This window comes from Engystomops pustulosus, chromosome 2, assembly GCF_040894005.1.
Source record: "Engystomops pustulosus chromosome 2, aEngPut4.maternal, whole genome shotgun sequence".
Taxonomy (NCBI): Eukaryota; Metazoa; Chordata; class Amphibia; order Anura; family Leptodactylidae; genus Engystomops; species Engystomops pustulosus.
The window spans coordinates 57,779,834-57,805,896 of NC_092412.1; the positions used below are offsets into that span (position 1 = coordinate 57,779,834).

Consider the following 26,063-nt stretch of genomic DNA (forward strand, 5'->3'; position numbering starts at 1 on the left):
TAGGTTTCAAAAAGTGTATTTATTATTTAAATATAAAACATCCACATAAATGACAGACTAGATGATTTATACACTGCTGTATCTACAAGACTGTATAGAAAACAGCATCTAATCAGCAAGAAAACCCCTTCAGTTAGAAAAATAGCACTTTTGCCACTATCATTTGTCAGCCATTAAGATCTCTCTAATCTGGTTTACTAAACAAGGTCAGCTTCAGGTTGAAAATGTGCCCTTTTTTGCAGAAATCTTTGAGCCAAAACCACAAGTAGATTCAAGAGGATCCTTCATATCCCTTTACAATTCAATCCTGATATTGGCACCAAAACACATCTGTGATTCCAGCCAACATCATATAATCCCCACAGGTTAGCTGCTGCACACATTCACCAGCAGCTAAACTGCAGCGGTAAATGACCTGCGTTACAGATTTTCAATTCGGCAGTGTGTCAATTTATGTTGCAAACTTTGCATACAAATTTTCAGAGCAGAGGATTCCAAACACAAAAAACAGCCAATTTTGGTTATTTTTTTGTGGCTGGAGTGTTTGTGGTGATCATTGCTTTGAGCACACTGAGCTGGTATAAGCTGTTGTAGCACTGAGGTAGGCAAGAAGCTGAATGATACCAGTACAAGTTTACAAATACAAACATGATGTTACATAGTAAAGTACAAATATGGAACACAATTCATTTAGTTTTGTTTTTCCTCCTTTAGTAAATCTACTTTTTTTGTGTTCTTACAATAGAAAAAGTAGAAAGAAAAAACCACAGATGTGATTCTTATTTCATTTATATAAAACAATACTATACAATGATGGAAATATAAAATTCTCTCCTTTACAAAGTACAGTAACAAAAAAAAAGTTCAGCATCAAAGCAAAATGCAATGAAATAAACACAGGCCATAGGATGCAGCAATTTTATAATGTAACTTTAGAAAAGTAAAGAACTGTACAGTACTGTGCATTTTTTTACAATAGGATAGTGTTGACTCCAGATCTCATGTCAAACCTGGAAAAAACTATAAAATTGTGACTACAGAATACTTTGTTCTTAAATAATGAGAAAATAAATCAATGACATTAACAGACAGTACAGACAATGTTTTCCATAAATAACAGTGCTAGCTTATTTTACAATCGTAAACGTGTGGGGGGGAAAAGCACTTTATACTTGGTCCACGTTCAGCTTTGAAGATTGACCAATCCTTCACCATAGTAAATGGCTGAACACTGACAACATCAAAGCAGCTTCTGGTGAATAATTTCCCAAACCATCCTTTTTCTAAAATATGGCATGTGACTCTGGAAAGGCAAAATACAATTATTAAAACTTGTTTGGCACACAAGTTTTTTTTTACCAATTAGAACCAAATACAGGCAATACTATGTACAAAAAATAGCTCAAAATTGCACAAAAATAGCTCAAAATTGCACAATTCTAAAAGGTACACTCTATTATCCTGCTGCAGTGAATTATAACATGTAGCAAGGATTCAAAATGGGCTTCACATTATATACGATACTCATTTACAAATAAATCAGAATGCAAGGCATTTGTAGCAATGGAGGAATTCAAATCTGTATAGTATACAAGTAAAAAGTGAATAATGCCACTGGATTGTATAACAATAGACTTCCCATTTAATGGAACCTTAAAGGAAACCTACCATTTCAAATGGTAGGTGTAAGCTGTAAACACCGAGCACCAGCTCAGGGTGAGCTGGTGCCGGTGCTTAGTTTTGTTAGTGTTAATAACCACGGTATCGCGGTTTTAACACGGTATGCCGCAGGTGTTGGTCGCGCGCAGCGCCGAAGCAGCTTCTGCTATAAAGTTTAAAAAGTGTTAAAACCGCGATACCGCGGTTTATAACACTAACGAAACTAAGCACCGGCACCAGCTCACCCTGAGCTGGTGCTCGGTGTTTGCAGCTTAAACCTACCATTTGAAATGGTAGGTTTCCTTTAAGCAATACACACGAAACGTGCAGTTATATGCAATTTCACTCCTTGCAAGTTGTAAAAAGAAGAATGTTGGAGAATGGAAATAGAGGAAATTAAGCGATAAATATCACAAGGTCCCCGAGTTTATTATATCCTATAACATCCATACCTGAGTGAAAGTGATTGCTTTGTCTTTGGTAATGTAATCTGCATATTTGCAGGCAAACATTCCACAGTCACTCCCATTCATTTGCTGGGGGACTTCCTGTAAGAATTAGAAGATTACATTTTTTTGATTAGATGTTTGTTTGTTTTTTTTAAATCGGGGGAAAAAAAAAAAAAAAAAACAACACACAAACAACATACATTGCTTTTCTTGCTGCTCAGGGTCCATCCATTAGTATCAAAAGAGACTCCTTTCTTGTCTTGGCTTTCTTGTTTTAAATACTGCCTGTGAGAGGAGACAAAGTGGGGTTAAAATAACACATCTTGCTTTCGTTATAGCTCTAGTCTACTTACAAGTAGAGAAGAGCTGACATCCAGGATACCTGGGCCAATGAGAGCCATGGCATTATTTTGCCGGTTTGGCTGTTCCACTATGGGTCCGCTCATCTCCATTTACAAGTATTGTGTTCAGATATTATATTTGATCTCAGGTAACCACTTTAAACCCTTACAGCCCTTTTTCGTTTTTACTTTTTTTTTTTACTCCCCTCATTCCTAAAGTGATAATCTTCTTAACCTTTACAGAGATGGGTTAGGGCTTGTTATCTGCTCTAAAGGGCCAGGAGATCCAAGATGGCGGCGCCCATAGGCAGCAATGCTCTGTGCAATGGCCGGGTTTGACCGCGGCACTTAGCTGTATAATACTGACTGATTGCGGACACCCGCTGTGTATGGAGAAAGCTCAGCCTGTTCTAGTACGTCCTGGTGTGTGAAGGGTTTAAATGTATTCTATATCTGTCTAATAGGAGATTGTAACATCTGACCTCTCCATTACTGTCAAAAAATTAACATTCTGTGGCCTTTCCACAGATATCTCTATTCTTTGAAAAAGAGACCTGGTGCAATTTTTTTTTTCCAGGTCATTGGTACAGCTCCACCAGCGCTGTACATTAGTATTAGTATAGAATTTAGATACTGCCAGAGGTTGTGACATGGGTGAAGAATTCATGGGATAAAAATCACTGACAGCTGCTTTGCCAATGTGCTACTTGGACAAGATCATGTAATGCTCATGTAAGGAAAGTGCTAAACATGAGAGATTAGGATTCTTCTAATAGAAATGGAGTCACAAGAAATTCAGAGTTTGGAGAGTTATAACAATGTTAGAGAAGTTGACATGATTGTCTTTAAATAATCTATACTGGGATCGTTAAATGTACCACAGATTGTTGTACATGGACATAGAGTCACAAGACATTCTTCATGGAATTCAGATGTTTAAGCTGAAGTATGTAATGGCATGACTGATTTATGTTCGAGAATATATGTAAATTCTGGTTCATGGAAAAAATAAAACAACCTGCAAATAAGAGCCAGTGCCCTATAAGAAACTGTTCTATTTTCAGGGAAACATAGTGCACTCTTTTAAAGTGTGTGTTACTTACAGTAATATTCGACATGCTTCATTATTATGTCCACCCATAGAGTCATAGTAGGTTATCGTCTTTTTTCTAAAATCTACCACCTACAAATATAAAAATAACAGCTTGTTACTATGACTATAAACATACATGCCTTTGTATTGCTGATATAACCTGTAAATAAGTCATAAAACGTCCAAGATGGGAAAACCAATACAAAATATATAAACAAAATATAACAAAAGGGGGTAATGAGCGTTTATGAAGAACAATACAAGACTTACAGCCAAACACCAATGTACTCCAAGGTGAATGGGAACCAATAAGACATCCACGTTGAAAACGTCCACTTTCTTTGTCCATCGTTTTACTGCCTGAAACCCCGCAGATTTTAACTTCGGGAAGAAAAATGTGTTGAATGCATGCACTTTTGGCAAGCCCTTCCGTTTACTTCTTTCCATTAGAAGATTCATATAGAAGTTTATTATCTGTTTATAAAGACAAAAACAACACATTCAGTGTAACAGTCATAAAGAACAACTGTATTAATCTTCAATGCTTATTCCTAGATTTTTTGTATGAGATCACATCATCACACTATACCAGAAGTAAAATAGTTTGCATAGGCTGTTGAGAAGAGTTTTTCGGTGTGTTAAAAAGGATAAAGATCACTTATACGTACTGTTATGTTACATATGGCTTATGCCCAGCCATACCATTGTTATTCCAGCTTCTCCTTCTGTGGCAAAACTTTACTTTAGAAATAAGAGAATGAGGCTGAAGTGCTTTAGTTGAGGTTGAAGGTCTCTGGCTTCGCAGCAATACAATAACCCCCTACAGCTATTCCACCACCTTCTCCCATCCTTCCCCTTTGATACTTCACTCCTGACTCCAGCAAGATGTGTAGCCAGAGCCTTGACGTGCCCCCAAACCACTTTAGCCTCATTGCATATTTCTAAAGTGAAGTTGCTGGCATTAAAGAGAGAAAAAAAAGCTGGACATAGTCCTTTTTAACACCACAATAAGTTCAAGTAGGAACATATATGACAGTGCCAATTCCCTTAAAAGGAACTGAGAAAAAGTCACCTTTGAGCCGTGTTTTCACCATTACCGCATTCCGGACAGAGCACTCCTCACCCCTCCTCTCTCAATTGAAAGAATAGCGGCCTATATTTTGCAGTGCAGCCTGCCTGGCTTGGTCACAGTGCGGGAAGACACTGTTCACCACAACGTGATTGGGAGCCATAATTTTGTCAGAAATTGTGCAGGAACAAGAAAAGGCTGGTCCTTTATGCATTGTCCAGAATCCATCTCTGCAGACAGGTGCATCCAAAGGAGTAAATGATCAATGGCTGATCAAATCCTAATATCTGGAAATCCTGGAAGTGGTCTTCTATGTGCAGAAGACATGCATTTTTTGAAGGAAGGTTGAAATGCATAATGGGCTACAAAAATTCTAATATGGCGGATTGTAGAAAACATCTCTCTTCCAATAATCAAATAAGGTGGTTATGGAATGAATTTATTAAGAAAAACTTTTTAGACAATTATACACTCACCTCATCGTTGAGCCAGTTTAGACTATTTAAGGTCATAATATCCTTACGGGAAATTGTCAAGCGGAAAGCTTCACTTAAGACTTGATCCTGGCTGCCTCCATAAAGAGCATGCTTAATCTCCTTCTCCATCTCCTTCGTTTAGAAGAGAAATAAATCAGGTCACAAAGCTAAAACAATAGGCCTTTCATAAAAAAAACCCCACTACAATGAATTACCGGCGACAGCTCTGGGAATTCCTGCTCCTCTTGGACAGGTTCCTGTGGCCTAGGAAGTAAGGTAACTGGGATTTCCTTTTCTAGAGGTACCCGAAGGTTTAAGTCTACAGAATCCTGTATAGAACGTTCCTGAAGCCTCTAGATATAAAGACAAATAGAAGTCAAATTTTACATTTCGCATGGACAGCTCATATTTGCAGCCATAAAGACAGAATATAGGCAGATAAAAAAAAGGAATTAGTCCTTACCGGTAATTCAATTTCCATAAGTCCACCATGACGGCCCCACTGGAGGTTGCTTCCCCTTCCTCTGTAGGGACAGGAAATTGAGAGCATTAAATAGCCCCTCCCTCAACCTCCCACCAGTGTTTATCAAATAACTACACCAGTATAGGTTGCAACATAATTTTATTTTAGTATGTTAAATTTCACATACATAGGCAAAGATCCAAAAATACTTTTATATACATGGGTGGGAAATATCAGGGCCGTCATGGTGGACTTATGGAAATTGAATTACCGGTAAGGACTAATTCCTTTTTTCCATTTCGTCACCATGACGGCCCCACTGGAGACATACCAAATTTATGCCCAGTTTAGGGAGGGACTACAGCCTGAAGCACTTTTCGGCCAAATGCCAGATCTTTGGCAGCTAAGACATTTAGCCTATAGTGCTTTGCAAATGTGACATTTGTACTCCACGTAGCGGCTTTGCAGATTTCTTCAATGGATGCACCTCCTTTCTCAGCCCATGATGTAGACATGGCCCTAGTGGAATGGGCTTTGACAGAGAGAGGTAGTGGAACACCTTTGATTTTATAACATTCTTTAATGGTATCTGTAATCCAGCGTCCAATAGTGGCTTTTGAAGCTTTCTTGCCTTTATTTCTTCCTGCAAATTGAACAAATAAATTTAAATCTTTTCTCCAAGGATTGGATGCTTCGAGATATTTAAGAACAGTACGTCTTACATCCAGTAGATGCCATTTCTCTTCCACAGGATTTTTTGGATGATGGCAAAACGTGGGTAAGATTATCTCCTGGTTCCTATGGAAATTTGAGACAATTTTTGGTAAAAAATTTCTGTCAAGTCTGAGCGTGATCCTATCTTCTGACACAGATAAATAGGGTTCACAAATGGACAAGGCCTGTAACTCGCCCAGTCTTCTAGCAGATGTAATGGCGATTAAAAAGGCAGTTTTTTGTGTCAAAAAACGCATATGACTAGGGTCGATCGGCTCGAAGGGCCCCATAGTTAAAGCATCTAGAACTAGAGATAGATCCCACTGAGGGGATGAATCTTTAACAGTAGGACGTAAGCGTGAGCAGGCTTGAAAGAACCTCTTTACCCACCTGTGTTCTGTCAGCGCTGTATCGAAGTAGGCGCTCAAGGCTGAGACCTGGACTCTCAAGGTGCTAGGTCGTAGTCCCTTCTCGAACCCCTCCTGCAGAAAATCAAGAATCTGACAGATATTTGGGGAACCCTGGTTAGGCATATCTTTTGACCAGGAACAAAACTTTTTCCATATTTTAAAGTATATGGCATGGGTTACAGGTTTTCTACTATTCTTTAAGGTTTTTATTACCTTATATGATAAACCTTTTGATCTTAAGAAGGTGCTTTCAGGATCCAGGCTGCTAGGTTTAGGAACCCTGGGTTCTGATGAAGGACTGGTCCCTGATGTAGAAGGTCCGGCCTCCTGGGTAGGATAAACGGAAGGTCCATCGCCAACTTTTGTAGACTTGGGAACCAATTTTTCTTTGGCCAAAAGGGTGCTACTAAGATGAGCTTGGTTGGACTGACTAGTAGTTTTTGCAACACCTTGCTTATCAATGGAATCGGAGGGAAAGCATACACTAGGTCCTGGTTCCAGGTCTGTGAAAAAGCGTCTAGTCCCCAGGGGACTTCTTTTGGGTTCAAGGAAAAGAACTTTTTCACTTTGGAATTCTTTCTGGAGGCAAACAAGTCGATGTCCGGCAGTCCCCACCTTAGAACAATCTCTTGAAAGACTTCCTCGTTCAAGCTCCATTCGTGGGGAAGAATTTGGGACCGGCTGAGGTAATCTGCTACTACATTTTCTGAACCCCTCAGATGGATGGCCGAGATCGACTGGATATTTTCTTCTGCCCAGGAAAATATTTGTTGTGATATTTTCAGTAGCCTTTTTGATCTGGTACCTCCTTGTCTTCTTAGATAGGCAACCGTGGTAGTGTTGTCCGACATAATTTTCACATGGTGACCCTTCAGCTCGCTGGTACAGGATTTTAGAGTGTTCAGGACCGCTTTTAGTTCTCTCTCGTTCGAAGAGGTATGTGCTGTTTCCTGGGTCCAGCAACCCTGGATATATTTGCCCGGAAGGAGAGCCCCCCATCCGGAGCTGCTGGCGTCTGTTTGGATCTGGGTCAATGGCCATTGGACCCAATTTACGCCTTTCCGTAGATTCCCGGGATTTTTCCACCATCTTAGTGATTCCTTCACTTTTGAGGGGATTATCAATGGGAAATGAAGATGATGATGATTTTTGTCCCATTTTGTAAGAATCCATGACTGTAGTGTTCTTGAGTGATTTTGGCACCAGGCCACACTTTGGATGCATGATGTCATGGTCCCCAGAAGACTCATAGCTGTCCTTACTGAGACAGACTTCCTCTTCTCGAATTTCTTGACTTTCCCAAGAAGATTTTTCATCTTTTCCTGTGGAAGATACGAGGTCTGGGTTAGAGAATTTAAAGACACTCCTAAAAATTCTTTTATGTGACTCGGAATTAAGTCTGATTTGTCTAAATTTATGATCCATCCCAGAGATTGTAAAACTTCTATTGTTGTATCCTTTTGGCTTTCTAAATGACTTACTGAATCTCCTATTATTAGGAAGTCGTCTAAGTATGGAATCACGCTGATTTCTTCCGTTCGGAGATATTTTACTGCCTCTGCCATGACCTTGGTAAAAACCCGGGGGGCTGAGGAGAGACCAAAGGGTAATGCAGTAAATTGAAAATGAAATTCTTCCCCAGAGGGAGATAATACGGCAAATCTTAAATATTTTTGTGATTTCGTATGGATAGGTACATGATAATAGGCATCCTTGAGATCCAAGGTACATAAACAAGCTTTGTAAGGTATCAAAGGCGTAGTGGATTTGATTGATTCCATTTTGAATTTTACATAGGTTACCCATTTGTTCAAATATTTCAAGTTTGTAATTAATCTGAAAGTCCCATTTGGTTTTTTTATCAAAAACAAAGGTGAGTAATGACCCGTACCTCTTTCTTCTGGATGGACTGGGCAGATGACATTCAATTTTAGCAGGTCGGAAACTTCCTTCCAAAGGTGACATGTTAGTCTGTCCGATGGTTGCCTGGATAGGATAAACCGGTGAGGAGGAGGTGACACAAAATCTATAAAATAGCCATCTTCTATTATAGAGAGTACCCACCTGTTGGATGTTATATTTTTCCAATGGGGGAGAAAATTTTCCAATCTTCCCCCCACTCTGGCGTCATTGTTTCTTCTCTTGTTTATTTGAGGCACCAAAAAGAAAGGATTTGTTCTTTCCTCCTTTGGCTGTATTCCAGTACCCCTGTTTCCAGGTCTGCTTGCTCCTGAATCTTGGCTGTTCTTTAGTGGGGCGAAAGCTCCGAAAAATTTGCTTCTTGGGTTGTTGTTTGGCCTCTGGAAACCCCTTCTTTTTATCCGCTGCTTTAGCTAGGATTTCATCCAATTCTGGTCCAAATAAAAAATCACCCGAAAAAGGCAGGCTACACAGTTTTGCTTTTGAGCGCACGTCTCCAGACCATTGCCTCAACCAAAGGGCTCTTCTGGTCGCATTAGATAATGCAGCTTCTCTTGCTGAAAACCGGATGGTTTCTGCTGAGGCATCTGCCAGAAAAGCTGCTGCTGATCTTAATAACGGAATAGAGTCTAGCATTTCTTCTCTGGACGTGCCTTCTCTAAGATGATCCTCCAGCTGTCCTAGCCAAAAAAACAGAGTACGTGATACAGAGGTAGTGGTAATATTTGTTTTTAGGATTGCCATGGAAGCTTCCCAAGCTTTTTTGAGCAAACAATCTGATTTACGGTCCATGGCATCTTTTAGTTGGGTGGAATCTTCAAAGGGTAGATCGGTTTTTTTAACTACTTTAGCTATAGGGATGTCAACTTTAGGAACACTATCCCAGACTTTTGTTTCTTCTGGATCAAATAACATACGGTTTTTAAATTCCTTAGGCATTGTTATACGCTTCTCTGGTTCTTTCCATTCATCCTGGATAAGATCCTTCAAGTTTTCAATAATGGGAAAAACTCTAGCCTTCTTCCTTCTTAATCCACCAAATAATTCATCTACTACCGACCTTTCTTCTATGGTGTCTTCAATATTTAAGGTATCCCTTAATGCTTTTATTAGCCCATCCAAATCCTCATTAGGAAATAAATATTTGGGGTCATTTGGTATTGATTGATGCGTCACCATATCCTGTTCCTCCATGTCTAGCTCATAAGAACAAGAGGGCTGCTCGTCATCTGAATCCAAACATACAGGGTTCTGCCTGACTTTTTTATGTGGTGGGCTCTTTGATGCCCTAATTTCTTCACGCATAACAACACGCAATTCGTCCAAGAATGATGACTTTTCCTCTTTTAGCACTTTATCCAAACAATCTTTGCATAAACTTTTCTTATAATTAATATCCAATTTTGTATTACAAATGTGGCAACGTTTGGATGGTGCCTTCTTAGGTTTTTCTTTATCACACACTTTGGTTTTTTCTTTTTCTTTTACAGGGATATCCTTCTCCTGTTGTTTTTAGAAAAAGAAAAAGGAGTATTGCTTAGTAGAAGCCGACTCCCCACAGCATATAGTGCCAAAACCTATTGGCGTTCAGCTAATGTCCTACTTACAGAGCCCAGGGTTAAGGAACCGAATTCAGCCTCATCCATGCTGGATATTCGCTGCTCCACATAGACCTCAGCAGACCTGCAGACTTGGTGGAAGCTTCTCCTTGCTTACCTTCCGGCGTCTGACGTCATCTTTAATGGCCTGTCTCCTAGGCCGAGACGCTGAGGTCTCTGACGTCACTTCCGGTTCGCGCTCCATAACCCGGAAGTGACCATGCGCCAGAACGTGCGCGTGCGCCAGAACATGCGCCAGAACATGCGCCAGAACATGCGCTTTATGTGCCGGCAGCCGCGGACCCCCGAGAGGGCCGTAAAAAGCTGCCGGTACTGCCCGATGTCTCCTGCATGCCGCAGGAGATCCAATTTTGGCAATCCGGGACCTGGAGACCCCAAGTAGGACTCACGAGGAGGCCGGACGAGGGAAGCCCCGGGGAAACAAGCACCCACGAGAGGTACGAGGTTCTACCCCCCCCCCCCCGAGAGGAGAGAGAGGTTTACTCTCAACCTTTCCCTGTAGGGACAGGAAAAACACTGGTGGGAGGTTGAGGGAGGGGCTATTTAATGCTCTCAATTTCCTGTCCCTACAGAGGAAGGGGAAGCAACCTCCAGTGGGGCCGTCATGGTGACGAAATGGAAATCTCAGGGTTTTATCTAGTGTTGTACATGAGTTCTGGTCACTAAAAGCAAGCAGAAAATCTGCAGCCTATAACAGGCTTTCTTTTTTTTGTTCTTCATCTGACAAGCAGAGATCTTGAAATTGTAAGGAACTGAGGGTGACAAGTTATTTTAATCCAGTTTAGTAATACTTGCTTTACCAGCCAGTTTAACAATACCTGAAAATGTATCACGATCTGATGCAGAATAATGAAATTAGTGCATTTTTAGACATTTTTAAAGGGTACTACTATTCTTCAGTTAAAGTGTAACCGCCATTAGACATCATATGTGTGCGGGGGGAGTGTTGTGAACATTTTTCTAGTGAACTTCATTAAGAAATAGTTTGAAAAAAAAACAAAAAAACATAAAACAGTCAAAATAGTCAAGCTCAGATATCCCCCTTGTAGTGATCTGTATATCACCTTTATAGCTCATGTCTATGGAGGGGGGGGGGGGGGGGTCAACTAGGAGCTTACAGAGCTCTGGGTTAAAAGGATTAACCGCTTCACTTTCAACCCGATGTTTGAAAATAATGTTCATAACATACTACAGACCAGGGAGAGAGCAGGAAGGGTTAACACTCACTGCATGAGTTGTGTAAACAGAGAGGAGAGTCTTTTCTTCAGACAGAGGAATCTGCCTTGACAACAGAGAAATAACAGTTACCGAGGGGCACTTATTAGCCTGTTTCTTTACAAACTAAGGCTGCATTCACATTGTCGCATGGGGGACATATATACGGTCTATATACATCCCCCATTGACGGCAATCCCCCATTTGCACCCAGCTTTGCAAACCTGTTTGTGGGCCTCTTTGAGGAACAGATTATTTATAAACATGAGGGATTTAAGCAATGTCACCTCTACAAGAGGTTCATAGACGATATCTTTATAATTTGGGAAGGTAGTGAACTCGAAGCAAAGAGGTTTGTGAAAGACATTAACGAAAATGAATGGGGACTTACGTTCACGTGTAATATCACTAAAAATAACGCTGAATTCTTAGACGTAATAATCTACCATACTCTAGATGGCGCTATTAAGACAAAAACATACTTTAAACCAGTCGATAGCAATAGCTATCTAGACTTCGGAAGTAGCCATTACAAAAAATGGCTTACAAATGTGCCATATGGACAATATAAAAGGATTCGGAGAAATTGCACCGACGACTCAGAATATCTAAAACAAAGTGACATCCTAACGAAAAGATTTACAGCTAAAAAATACCCCTCCAATCTTATACAGGAGGCAGCCAAAAGAGCAGGGGCTCTGTCACAAGAAGCATGTCTCCAACCCAGTATAAGAGATACTAACAAAGAGGGGTTTGATGTCAACTTTATAACCACTTTTTCCTCAGATAACCCGCAAATACGAAGCATCTTGAAAAAACACTGGGAGGTACTATTACATGACCCTTACCCAAGGGAGATTATTCCCAAAAATCCAAGACTTACATTTCGAAGGTCCCAAACACTCAAAAACATCTTAGCACCCAGCAGATTACGTTCAATTAAAATGAAAAGTAACCAACCTTCTTCCTCGTTTTTTCCTAAAATGCTAGGAAGTTTTAAATGTGGTCATCATCGTTGTAAATGTTGTGACTCCATCAGGCACAGACAGAGCACTTTCATGTCACATACAACTAGAGAGACCTTCCAAATAAAAAGTTTCATGAATTGTAGCTCTAAATATATTATTTATTTGATGGAGTGTAAGTGTATGTTACAATACATTGGCCGCACTATTCTTCCATTACGAGAGAGATTAAACAAACATAGGCATAATATAGAAAATGGTTATGCCCTGCATAGTGTCTCCCGTCATGCGGCGACTCATCATGACTGTAATATGAGAGATTTCAATATTATACCAATTGAACATATCCCTCCATCAACACCACAAAGATTTGCCCATTTAAAAAGAAGGGAAATGTTCTGGATTTTCAAACTTCAATGCTTGACTCCCTTAGGTTTGAATGAAAGTTTAGAGAATGTGTTTTAACCCCTAAAACTTTTATTCTGTACTTGTGTTAGCCTGCTATATATATGGTTTTTTAATATTCGAATTAAGTGCTTTTGGCTCTTTATCCATTTAATATCTAATACTAATCGTTTTTACTAGGTGCCTTTGTCATTTTAATTAAGTACCTTGTCTTTACGTGCCTTTCTTATACTATGCCCTTTTATAATATGCCTTTCTTATATGCCTCCTTTTTACTTATCTATTATTATTATTATTATTATTATATTATATTTCATGATCTATGTCAACTTACTATTATTTATAGGTTTTAAAATGTAACCAAGTTAATCCTATTTGTATGATCCCTTTAATAGGGTCCCCGCATTTGCAGCTGCTTTACAACACTATCGAGCGAGACCATTAGTAATCTCAGTATCGTACTTATTCACCATTCAATGCCTATTACGCATGCGCCAGCCCCGTACGGCACTTGAAAACCACAGCGCATGCGCGAATAGTCTTGGCCCATTACGTGCCTTCCGCGCATGCGCATAACACCTTCGAAGCCAGTGCGCACGCGCATGACCCCTCCGGCACTTGCGACTAGTCCGAAACGCTGAGAAGGCGCACGCCAAACAGAGAGGTAACACACCTGCCCATACGCAAGTCCTTATTATTTTCCTATTTATAAGACATCTGTATCGCACTGTATTGTTATTTTATTATACTGTCCGTTATTTGAAAAAGGGTTCCTACCCGAAACGCGTCATATTGGACATTTTAATTTTCTTGCAAAAGCATTAAAAATATTGCTGATTTTTTAACTTATACTACATTGGGTTTGTGGATTTTTTGGGTATTGGCAATTTAAGCGCTCCACGTATACTCCGGTTCTTTTTCCTCTTGTATATTGCTACCGGCCCCCTTTGGGAATCCGGGTCACTTGGGAGTTTGTGTGAGCTGCTGAATAGTTGTTTGCCCTACCACTTAACCCACACCTATAAACGCCACTAGTCTAGGAGTTGGGGATCCAGCCAACGTGTACGTGGACTTTGACTATATACTCTGACACCAAGAAGAACAAAGGTGAGCACCTTTAACCCTTGCATCTATCCACCAATTCCTGACGATATTACCCGAGGCGCCGTCTGGTGTTGTTTCCTTTTTTTCCTTACTCTCTGCACCATTGACGGCAATGGGTGCATGGCGCCCTACGGGAGCGGTACGGTGCAGCACACGACTGGCACTACCCGTGAGCAGTATCTTTTCTCGGCATACGGCGCCATATTCCTATATGGAGAGGGGCAGGGGCGAGCAGCACTCCCCAGCGCCGCCATGCTACAGTACGGTGGGCAACGGCAGTGTGACAGATAATAATAATCATTTTTATTCATATAGCACCATTAAATTCCGTAGCGCTTTACATTTCGACAGTTACTCTAACTTCTTAACATGTCACCAGCACTGTCATTTTTAGATGGTGACAGATTCCAATAGCCTATGCCAGGTAGATTTAAAAAATGCCATTGTCAGCACTTTGCAGCATTTCAGTACTTTATAAATAGCTTAATTCACATTACCTGGCTCCATGCCAGCAGCGAGTGGAGTCCTTGGGAGGGAAAGGCTCTAGCAGTTTGTGTTAGTGTCCCCTTCAGACATTCTCTCTGTCCTCTAAACCATAACCCTCCCTCTCCAGCCTGATCAATGCCCATGACATGAAGTGGTGAGGGTGAGGGAGAGGAGACTGCCACAGGCACACACAGGCTGCCACAAACTAGGTAATGCAATATAAAATATCATAAAAGTACTGAAATTATTCAGAATGCTGACAAAGGCATTTTTAAAATAAGCATAGCATAGGCTAATGTAACCTACCACCAGGTGCTAATATTCCTGGTGACAAGTGAGTTTTAAACAAAAAAAGAAGTATAGCTTACCTGGTTTTGAAGTTTTAGTGCAAGAGCTTTTTGTTCTTCTATCAGTCTCCTCCTTTCCCTTGCTCTTGCATCATAACGGTTGGTGCTATTATGATACACAGAAAAAAATTCTATTATACTGTTGTCATTTTATTTATCATATTCACAGTTGTGCATATGGAAATGTTACTTACAATTCTTTAATCCATAGCTCCGGATGGAAGATTGAGCGGCTTAAAAAAAAAAAAAGGATATTTGGTTAGGCATTTTTTAGTCAAATGACTACTACACCGAGCTCATTCAGGTCAACGACTTTATGATGCAGAACATAGCAAGGCACAAAAGGAATTTTTAAATTGAGACAAACCTTAACAAAATTAGTGAAACCCTTCCAAAACTAAAAAAAAAAAACAAAACACACAGAACCATTTAAACTAACTGCAAAAATCCATAACTGTTTTTTAGAGTTAGACAGGGATGGAGAAAATCCTGGAAGATTTCTCCTTAAGTGGGAAAAGTTACAGATAAGTTACTGGAGAAGTTGCCCCACTTCTACCTCTAACGACACAGCTATTATAAGGTTATGGCAAGATTATAGTCTTTCTGCTAAAATGTAACCCCTGACATGCAGGTGAAACAGTCAACTCCTTCTCATTTACCCATTACCTTCTAAAAAAAAAAAAAAAAGTTAAGTATAGTTACCTGGGTCGAGAATCCTCTCTAGATACAGGATCAAGTAGAATGAGTGAATCTAAATAGAAATACACATTAGAATTAGTTTACCCAAGAACAGAAGTAATCAAGATCAAAATTCTAACTGCAACCAAACATTCAAGCAGGGTCTCTCACTTTTACACAGTTTGGAAGAGAGTTCCAGAGGATGGGAGATGCATGGGAGAAGTCCTGGATACTGTCATGAGAAGAGCAGATGGTAATGGTGAAGCTGAAGATCCTGTGAGGAACGGAGATCACGCGTGGGACAGTACTGGTTTATGAGCTCAGAGATATATTGGGGGGACCGGTTGTGGACGGCTTTGTATGTCATGGTTAGTATTTTAAATTGAATTCGCTGTACAATGGGAAACCAGTGGAGAGACTGGGGAGTCGAATGCAAAATATGTTCTTGATGGAGGCGGCAGGTTGTAGTAAGGGCCTGTATGTGAATGTTAACCCCTTTTTCACTCATTTCTCACCACCAGCAAAAAGCCATAACTTTTTCAATTTTCCGTGTGCAGAGCTGTGTGAGGGCTTATTTTGTGTGTAACACATTTTACTCCATGCTGTGTACTGGGAAGCTGGAAAAAAATTTCAAGTGTGGAAAAATTGAAAAAAAAAAACGCATTTACGTCACTTTCTCGTGGGCGCAGTTCTAACAACTTTCATGGTGTGCTCCAAATAACAACTCTACTTTATTCTTCGGTAGGATCACGGTGATACCAAATTTATACAGGTTTTATTCAGTTTTAATATATTTTCAAAAATTAAACAAATGTGTTTGAAAAAGAAAATTCTTTTGACTAATAACTTTTTCATACTTTAACGCACGGAGCTGTGTGAGGTGTTATTATTTGCAAAATGAGCCGACATTTTCATTGCTACCATTTTGATCACTTTTTATTTAATTTTTATGGAACGTAAAAAAAAGGTGTAAGTGTCACGTTTCGGACATTTCTTTGCCAGCACCAAACAAGAGTATAACACCCTCGATCAGTTCATGCACTGACCGTGGGTGTTAGCGATGGGAGTTTGCTACAATATGCAGCAAAGCCCATCTCTGTACAAAGAGGGCTCAGCCCGTGAGCCTCTTTATACACCCTTCATAGCTCTCCGCGGATATATCTGTCAAAGAGCATGTAGGAGATAAAGGATAAGGCAGAGTCAAAGGTTTGGCCTAGGTTGGCCTAACTTAAGGTTAAGGTTCGTAAGTCCTAACGAAATGAGTTCCGATCCAGCTGTCAATGCTGTGACTGTGTGATCTGTGCACCTCTCCTCCTATAACGGAAAAAAGCACTCAAATGCTGGAATAGCCACTTTTTTGTTGATTTGTGACACAGAAAAATATAATTAAAACTGATCCGAAGGTCGCACAGTGCCCAAAATGGGATACCAAATTAGTTTTGCAATCTTTCTAGCGTTGTAATAAAACAAAAGGACACTTCTAAAATGATTATTTATATAGCACCTACAGATTATGCAGCGCTGCACAAACCATGACAAATCGGTCCCGGTCCCCATGGGGCTCACAATCTAAACAACCTACCATTATGTTTTGGAGTGTGGGAGGAAACCCACGCAAACACGGAGAGAACATACAAACTCTTTGCAGATGTTGACCTGAGACTTGAACCCATGTCCCCAGCGCTGCAAGGCAGAATTGCCACCCACCAAGCTACTGTGCTACCCATCCACTATATAGTCCCTATAAAACATCTTATTGCTAAAAAAAAGAACATGACTCAGTGTTTAGTCTTTTAAAGAGCATTTATATTACCTTTACTGCTTGGCTGTTCTTGAGTGGTAGTGGTTTCCTCTATGTGAAGCTGGTGTTTGCTAACGTCTCTGTTCTCACATGTGAGTTTAAAAGTGGTATCCACAGCAGGCGGCTGGACTGTTTGCTTTTCGGAGACCAAACTAAATGGCGGCTGATATGTTGGTTCCACATCCAGAGTACAAGGTTCTAAGGAACTCAGACTTGAAGCAGCAGGATGACCAGATGCACTACTTGAACTTAACCTCCGTGATCTGAATGGGAAACATAAAATAAAAGGACATTTATAGGTAAATTCAAAGTAATTTATTTTGGTGCAGATGTCAAGTAACAACTTACACTTCTGGAGGAAGAAATGTAGTGGAATTGGTCGACAAAAATGTTTTTCCTGTTACAACCTGGATCAGTTGTCTATAGATTTCTTTCTCTTCAGCCCGAACAGTCTGGAAGAAAATTTGTATCCAATAAAAAAAAATTAAAATTAAGAGGATGTTGGGTATTCAAAAGTTTTGTCTGGAAGACCAAGAACATCAACAGATAAGGTATTTTGGATGTTTATTGTTTTGAATGTTCTAGGGAAAGGGGGAGAATTAGAATTTTTAGGCCCCGTAATGAGGACATGGAGGTTTTGTATTGTTAGACTTATGCCCTCCATCATTTAGATGCCATAGGCAACACCTTTGAAAAGTTCAGCTCCTGTCTTGTGTGTGTGCTGCATTGCTCTTTTTTCTGTTTGCTGTATTATGCTTCATATTTAAAGCGATTTCTTTCCTGCTGTACATGATTTTGATTTTTTTTATTTTACAAAGAACTTTACTGCATGAATAAGACAACTTACTTGTTCTACTGTAGTCATCTGTTGCCTCTGTATTCTCTTCGGACTCCTACGACAAGCACCACTCCATGAAGATAAACTTGCAGCATTTTTAATAGGAAAAGATTTTTCAAAAGCTGAACCCATGGTGTGATTTGGCTTTCCACCGGCTGCATTGAAATTTCTGCTGCAAAATAAGTACAATAGTATATAAAAGAGATTCCCAGAATTGCCAAAATTAAGAGACTTCCGTGCTTGGATGAACACTGTGGTCTTATGTCATGTGATTGGCACTGCTGTCCATGGTACAGAGGCTATGCTTTGTCCTGCATCTCAGCCCCATTTCTATTAATGGTAAGGGGTTGCACACAGACCACTACATGAATAATCGTGACGTCAATGGGTTGCAGGCAAATATCAGTCCCCCGTAAACTGAAATGATAGCGAATCCTTATTGGGCAGCTATATAAACTGGTCATATATTCATAAAGGGATCTATTGGGGTTAAGCGCCTAAATACAACCATTGCAACTTTCCCCTCGTCTCCTGATCACTGTAGTTTGGTATTTGTACTTGTATTTGTTCCATGGAAATAATGCTGCTTTATAAATAATTATATTTGGAACCACAACAGCCTGACCATCGCTTCAACTCACTTCTATGGAAGTGCGGGAAAGAATTGTCAAAGAAGCACATGAGCAAGTTAAGGGATAGTGGACTCCACATTCAAGTAGTCAAACCCCTAGAGATCAGGCACCTATCCACTATCAGGAAGCAGTAGCAATACAAACTTTGATCTATGTAACACATACCTTATTTTTCTTGACTCCACATCTGCAATTTTTGCTGGATTTTGCAGGAACATGAAGTGTGCTGGGAGGATCCCGGCATGACCATTGCCATTCTGTTTAGCTTTACTGAGATTGGCAGGCTGTGTGACCTTGGTGTGGTCTACAAAAGCCGAGTTTTGCACAGGTTTAGACACTTCTAAAAGAGAAACAGGTAAACACACACATGCTTAGAACATGTACTGGTATAGTCAACTGCAGCAAACTGCAAAGTTAATACACTGGGGCAGATTTTTTGAATACTGTCTAAGGCCACCTTCACAGACACATATAATATAGCTGGGCCGAGACATGGGTGTAGCATATGTTCAGCTGGGGAATGGGAGAGTGCTCCTTGCCCCTCTCCTCACCAAAGGGAGCAGTGCAGCGGGCCATACATACATCAAAAGACAGAGCATGCTCCATCTTTCTTCCGACAACAGTACGACATGGTGACACACGTGTGCTCATCGAATGTGCACAACGTACTTTATGGTGGCCGAGTGCTAGCTGCCATTCATACAGCTAACATGTAAAATGGGACCTAGGTTTAGACTAAACATTTTAAAAATATACTAGATTTATTAGGCGGCTGTTGCTAGATTACAAATCATTACACTTTTAGATCTTGTAGGTGAAACTGACACCATCTATTAGCTGGCTTATTTTCCGTCAACATTGCCCTGAAACGTTGGCTCATCTTTATAGCGAGTGTCTAAGCTCCAAAATCAACCAAAATGTCAAAAGCAGCATTGTGAAGAGCACATTATAAGATTTTCCATCAGATCACTGGTAAACAGAAAATATAGGTCATAGCAGAAATGTAGTTTTTAGCTTCAAGCAAATTACCGTCTCTGTGCACTCCTGCTCATATGATAAATCACTGAGAAACATGTAGGCATCTTGAAAGCTGCAAGTCTCCTACACAACATTGTTTTTACTTGTAGGGTAATTTTGGAGCTGGTAGATTCAGTTTTATGTCCCAAAGCAAGGCTACATACACAACTACTTCATGTTCGCAGCACGTTTTTGCACACAGCAAATGGGAGCTGGAATAAGACCTTTTCTATCGCACTGGGACTGTGCGATAGAGCGAGTGTGAACTAGCTGCTGTTTATGAAACCTCGCTCACAGCTACCATTTAGGTCTCGAAATACTTACCCGAGGTAAAAAATGGTTTATGTAGAGTCCTCACAATAGATCTGTCAAACCGCCTATGATGCAAAGGAGTAGGCTGAAAGATAAATCCAGATGCATATAAAATTCTGAGATTTAAGAAAAACTGTGGCAACAAAACTATGCTCTTTTGCTAGTATGGTTATTGTTATAATAAATCTACCATCAAAAATCAATGATAAACCAGGGGCACTTACTCGTAGATTCAGACACTGACTATAGTAATATTCTTATATTTGCTATCCATGGCTTCCTTTAATTTAAAATCAACTTTGAAAATTATGCTAATGAAGCAAAACAGAGTACCTCTGTACTGTAGCTTCATGGGGAACCATATTATGATACATTGAAACTGAATATTAAAAGAGCACATGAAATGTATTTGCTGTATTTCCAACTGTAATTGTCATGACCTTGTTAACACTACGGGCGCATTTACACTGATGTATGCCTGCACGGCAACCGCAGGGAGGGCATATGTCTGGCGCCATGGAGAGGAGGAAGGGTGACCTCACCCCTCTACACGGCCCGTAACACAGGGAAAGAGAGGACATCTCCCATCTTTTTCCCGTGTACAGAGCGCCGTATCGCTTTGTGCAGCCACTGCCGGTCTATGGGGGTCGTACATATGTCCCCCTACGGTCGTGTGAATGCGCCCTTAAATTGTATTTGTAAGAGTTAAAATAAAAAAACTTAGAATGAGATTATTAGTAATAATAATATTCAGTAATCATTAGAGGTTCAGTAAACCCTGGGTAATTATTCCAACTTTTGCCTCAAATTTTTCCTCTTTTGCTTGTAGTGTAGTGGGGCCAATCGCACCTCTAAATCAACCTTTGTAATCCTCGACATTTTGGAGATCCACAGGCGTTTTCTAACCCATTACTTCTGCAGGTCCTGGATAGCAGCAACCATGACCCATCAATACCAGCCTGTACATGGCATAACAGTCATACATGCATGTGCCCTGTGAGTCATTTACTGGCAAGTTGTCCAGGACTATATGGCACGGGTACATTTCAGAAGCAGCTTGTTAGAAGATATCTGGGGATGTCCCATTTCATAGTAATGACAATTAGATATTAAATGTTGTCAAAGCAAATAACAGTTACCAATTGGTTTTTGGTTTAGAGTATCATTGGTATCCTCCATAATTTAAATGGGTTTTTCTTCTGTCAATTTTGTTTTCCTAAGCTCAGAAAAGTGAATGATGGGGGGGCTTGAATGATGGGGATCCTGAGTACCTCTTTTGTAAAAGGAGCAGTGTATGTGTGACAACTAGTTTAAGGCCCCTTCCACACTAGCGAGTGTGATGCGATGAACTCGCAACGCAAGCTGCCGGGAACGCACGGCCCGAACGCTGCACCGCGGGAGTGAACTGACATGCTGAGTTCACTCCCGCGGTGCAGCGTTCGGGCCGTGCGTTCCCGGCAGCTTGCGTTGCGAGTGTGATGCGAGTTCATCGCATCACACTCGCTAGTGTGGAAGGGGCCTCACTCCTTAATACCACAGCCCACAACTTTATTCTTACTAATCTATAACAGTCTGCCAATGGTCGATGGTTATAGATGGTGTCACATGACAGGCCAGGGAGTCTCACATAGACTCCTGGCAATCAGTGGGGTAACTTGAAGCTGATGGGCACTGGTGCGAAGTCTGTGCCTGGCCCCCCTACTATAATGAAGGGTTTATAGTAATAGTCTTCTCATATGGGAAAATTACACCGTATGGGCCCCCGAAGCCTCTTGTGCCCGGGTGCGACCGCATCTTCTGCACCCCCTCAAGTTACGCCCCTGCTAGCAATGGATCATTGCCCCTCCATGATCCAGCCTAAGATGTGGCACCACGTCGGCTAAGACTTTTTTTCCCTTACATTGTCGCTGCATATCTTCCATTCCAACTGCAATCAAGAAGAATGCAGTTCTTGAACTGCTTTTTGCACAAAATATACAAAGAAAATGAAGAAAAAAAAAAACAGCTCACTAACCTGAAAACTGTAAGTGCAAAATGAGTCCTGTGCCGGATCTTTAAAGTGTGCTTTAAATTTGGAGTTATTCTCACTCTCCCAGATCATATCTTTCACATCTTCGTCTTGGCAAAAAGAGGGGAAAATAAAATTATTAAGGTTTTCCAATACAAGTCTGTCTCCCCCTCCCACACCCAAAGAAAGAACAAACACACACACCACTTTCAGCAGATTGTGGACTGTGATTCACGGACCAAACCAAGTCCTTGCATCATAGTATTATAGGACAATCATGATTACAGTTCAGCACTGGATTTTGTAACAGGCTCTAGTGCACATGTAGTAGAAACGAGTTTGTACAACATTTTCTTTTATTTAGCTCTCCATCTCACAAGGATGGTTGCCACCCCCTCCCTCTAACCTCTATGTAAATATAGCCTTAAAGGGGTATTCCCACAAAGACAGGTTTTTTTATATGTATTCAGGATAACAAAACACATTCACTAATTCACTGTTAACAAAAATACAGAAAAGTCCAACCTGTCTATCAGTCCTGCTGTACACAATTTGAGTTGCCCCTAGACACGGCCCTGTAACTTCTGAGTGAGGCTGTGCAGATGAGTTTCTGGGTTCACAATGATCAGTTCCTGCCAGCACCAGATTGTGAGCAGAGAGAAGCTGCAAACTACAAGGAGATAAGCGATCCAGGGGAAGGGGGAGGCAGGCACATATCTGTGAGAACAGAGATTTAGCAGGACAGACAGTGTAAAAGTCTGTCAGCCTCTGTGTAATAGGCATCTCATCATTTCTGATCTGTCTAATCTCTTTCTATGTGTTAGTACAATGTCAGAAGACAGATAAAAGTGCATATACACCTGTACCCCGATAATGTAATCACATTGTCACCCCACAGAACTAGAGGGATCATAATGTGTCTGCTTAGAGAGTCCCCACCTCTAAAATGATCATCAATGTTAACATCACTAGGGGATTGAGATGTGAGAATTTGCTTTGTGGGAAAACCCCTTTAAAGGGCACCTATAATGAATATATCGACCACAACCTGTCATGGACCCTTTATCAAGGATGACAGGGTGAATCAAAGCTGACAAGTAACAGCAAATATATCATTAACAGCTGTGTCTGTGACCATAGACAGCAATACATACCACAGCAAAGTGACTAATTTTACATTCATTTAAATTACTTACCCATATTAAGTTATATCACATCCCTGGTGGGACAATAAAATAATTCAGTCTGGGGAAAGAATGACAACCAGAAAAATGTACAGATTACTTTTATTATAGTGTAAAACGCTACAGTAAATGCTTGCAGTAGAAATCATATATCTCATACACTCACCACTCTCTGCAGGTCTCTGTGTGTATACAGAGGTTGGCAGTGCCATCCAGGCCACTGATACTTGCTGAAACTCCTGTTGTAGAAGGAGGCTGTGGTCTGGACAGCACCGACGGCCTCAGTATCCAAATAGAGAACGTAAGAGGTTTATGATTTTTTTCACTGCACGCGCATCCCCCCCCCCCCCCGTTTCACTAATTTTACCACCGGAAAAAAAAAAGAAAAGAAAAAGTTATCGATTTGAGAGTTGTACTTACACTTCAGCGCTCCCCGCATTCCTCTTCCAGCTTTGGAGTCTTCCTAGCGGTGACGTCATAGTATGTACATGTCCGTGCACTCTGCCCGCACTGCTAGGAAGACATCAGAGTCGCATGGAGAAGAACTGCAGGGAGTGCTAGAGGGCAAGTACTATGCTACTTTTTTTTAAAATTAAATACTCTGGTATAACAGGCTGAGGAGTTTGAACTGGTGACCTTTTTTTGTGGAGGCAGAAGAATACTAGGGGCAATGTTGGTGATGCGCTCCTGCCTATGTATTTTGCTATAATGCAAGTACTTCCATCCTCTGCAGTGTGCAGTCCATTGGGCCGGAACAACATTTGGCCCATTTTCTACAGACAGCACACAATCATACATGGGGCTTTAGATGCATACTTTAGTTTATAACTCCTCAAATTCACATATTCAACTCAAAGCAAACTCACACAGTGACCTACTGATCACTGGTACTCTCAATGTTTTGTAACCTGTAGTTCCCGGCCACAATAGTCATCCCTGTGGGCTGCAAATAACAGTGCAGGCTGTGTACCTCCTGGTATTCATATTTCAATCCTGGGTCCCCACTGCTCCTGTTTACATAGTGTGCTGTCCAAAGTGCCCCTTATTGATAGCAGAATAGTGACCTCTAGTATTCTCCCTGCCAACAATATTACCCCTAGTATTCTTGGGCTCCTTATGCACAAGCCAGTCTGTTGCATCTAACTCGGTCACGCTTGCAGCATGTTCTCACTAAAACATCCAGCCTGAATGCTGAGCAACCACAACTGAATTCAGCCTGTCAGTGCAGTTCAGGATGCTCAGCGTCCAAGCCAGAAATTCCATCCAGAACATGCTGCGAGTGTGATCGTGTAAGATGCATCATAATGGCCTGTGTGTAAGGAGCCTTAAGGTGATGTCACACATGGCGTTTTTAGATCGTAAAAATGCATGCGGTTTATGAAAATGCATGTGGTTTTGTCCGTTTTTAATTGCGCAAATTTGAAAAACCTGACAAAAACACATGAGTTTTCACAAACCGGATGCAGACTGTCCTTTTTCATTCATAATGCCTCTTTTTGTTATCTTAAGATCATAAACATTCAAAGACTACGATTAGTAACTCGACATTCCAATTTTTAATATCATATTGGTGGGAGCAGAGAGAAGTGTCATATGCGCCTTTTCACCTCAAATGTTCTGTGCACCATCCATTACCTTTCCATTTTTTACGCATCAATAAAGGAACAGATACAATTGTGAAATTGGCCTAACAAGAACTCACATTTTCTGGCCTGCTACTGGCATTACATGAATTTGTGAGGGAAAAAAAAAAATTGCCTTGGTCTTGGATCTAGTGATGCTTTTTGTGGGATGTGTGAACAGCACCATCTTGTTTTGTTTCTACATTGAAAGTAAAAGTACAAGTCTTGTAGTGATACTAAAATCCATGTACTGGGGCTTGTTTCTTAGTGCCACCCAATGCCCCTTCTATGCGCACAGCCCCCGCTCCGCACCCTGACACCCAGTGCCCCCGCTGCCACCCAGTGTCCCCCACCATGCCCTCCCCCCACCTCCCAGTGCCCCTTTTATCTTCAAGGTTCCAGCAGAGTGCGCGAATGATCAATGCCATCCTAGTGCCCTCCACATCTGGCACTATGTGACTAGTAGTGCCTCATACACTGCTGTTGTCCGGGCTGTAATAGGAGCTTCAGTTACCGCAGTCACCGGCAATGTGAACACATCAATGTCAGAGCCGGTGACAGGCGGACAGTCCCCTCCACTTATGACCGTGTACAGACGCTGCGCTATTTGCACACATGGAGCGCACTTTCTCCCGCCGCCTGGTTCATTTCTTTTCCCTCCTCACGCGCTGAGGCTCTTGGCGCGCAGACTCACCTCTCTCGCCTGACGCCCGCCGGCTGGCCTGCTGTAAACGGCCTTTGCGACAGCCGTGAATAGAGAGCCACAGCCTTGACGCCCGAGCCGTTATTTTGTCCTACAATGGAAAAGGACAGACGGCGGCCCCGGGGAATCCACGGAAAGGGGTCATAAAATAGGCAAACGCCTCAATAAGGAAGCATCGGAAATACCTTGTGCTTTGTTCGTCCGCTTGTCAATAAAGTTTCAGATGTTGAAAGGGTATTGCCTCCGCTGGGAGTGTTCTTTGTCTCCGCGGGTGGGCGCTGTGCTATAGATGAGGGTCGGCCTCATGAGATAGGCAGCTGTTACAACCGCCATGCTTGATGTGGGCAGAAGACTAGTCATGGGCTAACATTTTGTAGTTTTATTATAAGTGAATTATTACTAGCTTGGTTCAGAAAATTCATGGAGATACTTCGCGTGCATCAGAGTACATTATATGTATTTCGTAACCCTTCTAACGTAGATTTGTCGAATGTCCCATTGTGCCCTTAACAAAGATGGTCGACATGGATGTC

General features: G+C 41.2%; 2 protein-coding genes across 9 annotated transcripts; both read right to left on the bottom strand.

The window, feature by feature from the left end:
• Positions 1-25,838, bottom strand: SENP1 (SUMO specific peptidase 1). 4 transcript variants are annotated; one of them, XM_072134737.1, is made up of 18 exons: positions 25,716-25,838; positions 23,218-23,266; positions 22,028-22,131; positions 20,026-20,098; positions 18,850-19,024; positions 18,062-18,224; positions 17,563-17,666; positions 17,227-17,477; positions 15,438-15,486; positions 14,930-14,968; positions 14,757-14,841; positions 5,303-5,440; positions 5,088-5,219; positions 3,813-4,016; positions 3,553-3,632; positions 2,309-2,393; positions 2,112-2,207; positions 1-1,303 (listed from the first exon to the last, which is right to left on the bottom strand). In XM_072134737.1, exons 2-18 carry the CDS (start codon positions 23,219-23,221, stop codon positions 1,241-1,243), a joined length of 1,845 nt encoding a protein of 614 aa, XP_071990838.1. In that variant the 5' UTR covers positions 23,222-23,266; positions 25,716-25,838; the 3' UTR covers positions 1-1,240. The 4 variants fall into 4 exon arrangements, with proteins under 4 accessions (XP_071990838.1, XP_071990840.1, XP_071990837.1 ...); XM_072134739.1 differs by lacking the exon at positions 25,716-25,838 and adding an exon at positions 25,522-25,704 and having other exon boundaries at positions 18,062-18,221; XM_072134736.1 differs by lacking the exon at positions 25,716-25,838 and adding an exon at positions 25,522-25,703.
• Positions 5,520-8,865, bottom strand: LOC140117729 (uncharacterized). 5 transcript variants are annotated; one of them, XM_072134733.1, is made up of 3 exons: positions 6,655-8,649; positions 6,273-6,348; positions 5,520-6,193 (listed from the first exon to the last, which is right to left on the bottom strand). In XM_072134733.1, the coding sequence occupies exons 1-3, from the start codon at positions 8,637-8,639 to the stop codon at positions 5,963-5,965; spliced, it is 2,292 nt and encodes a 763-aa protein (XP_071990834.1). In that variant the 5' UTR covers positions 8,640-8,649; the 3' UTR covers positions 5,520-5,962. The 5 variants fall into 5 exon arrangements, with proteins under 5 accessions (XP_071990834.1, XP_071990833.1, XP_071990830.1 ...); XM_072134732.1 differs by having other exon boundaries at positions 5,523-6,348; XM_072134729.1 differs by having other exon boundaries at positions 5,523-6,193; positions 6,273-8,649.
• Positions 25,839-26,063: the final 225 nt, after the last annotated feature.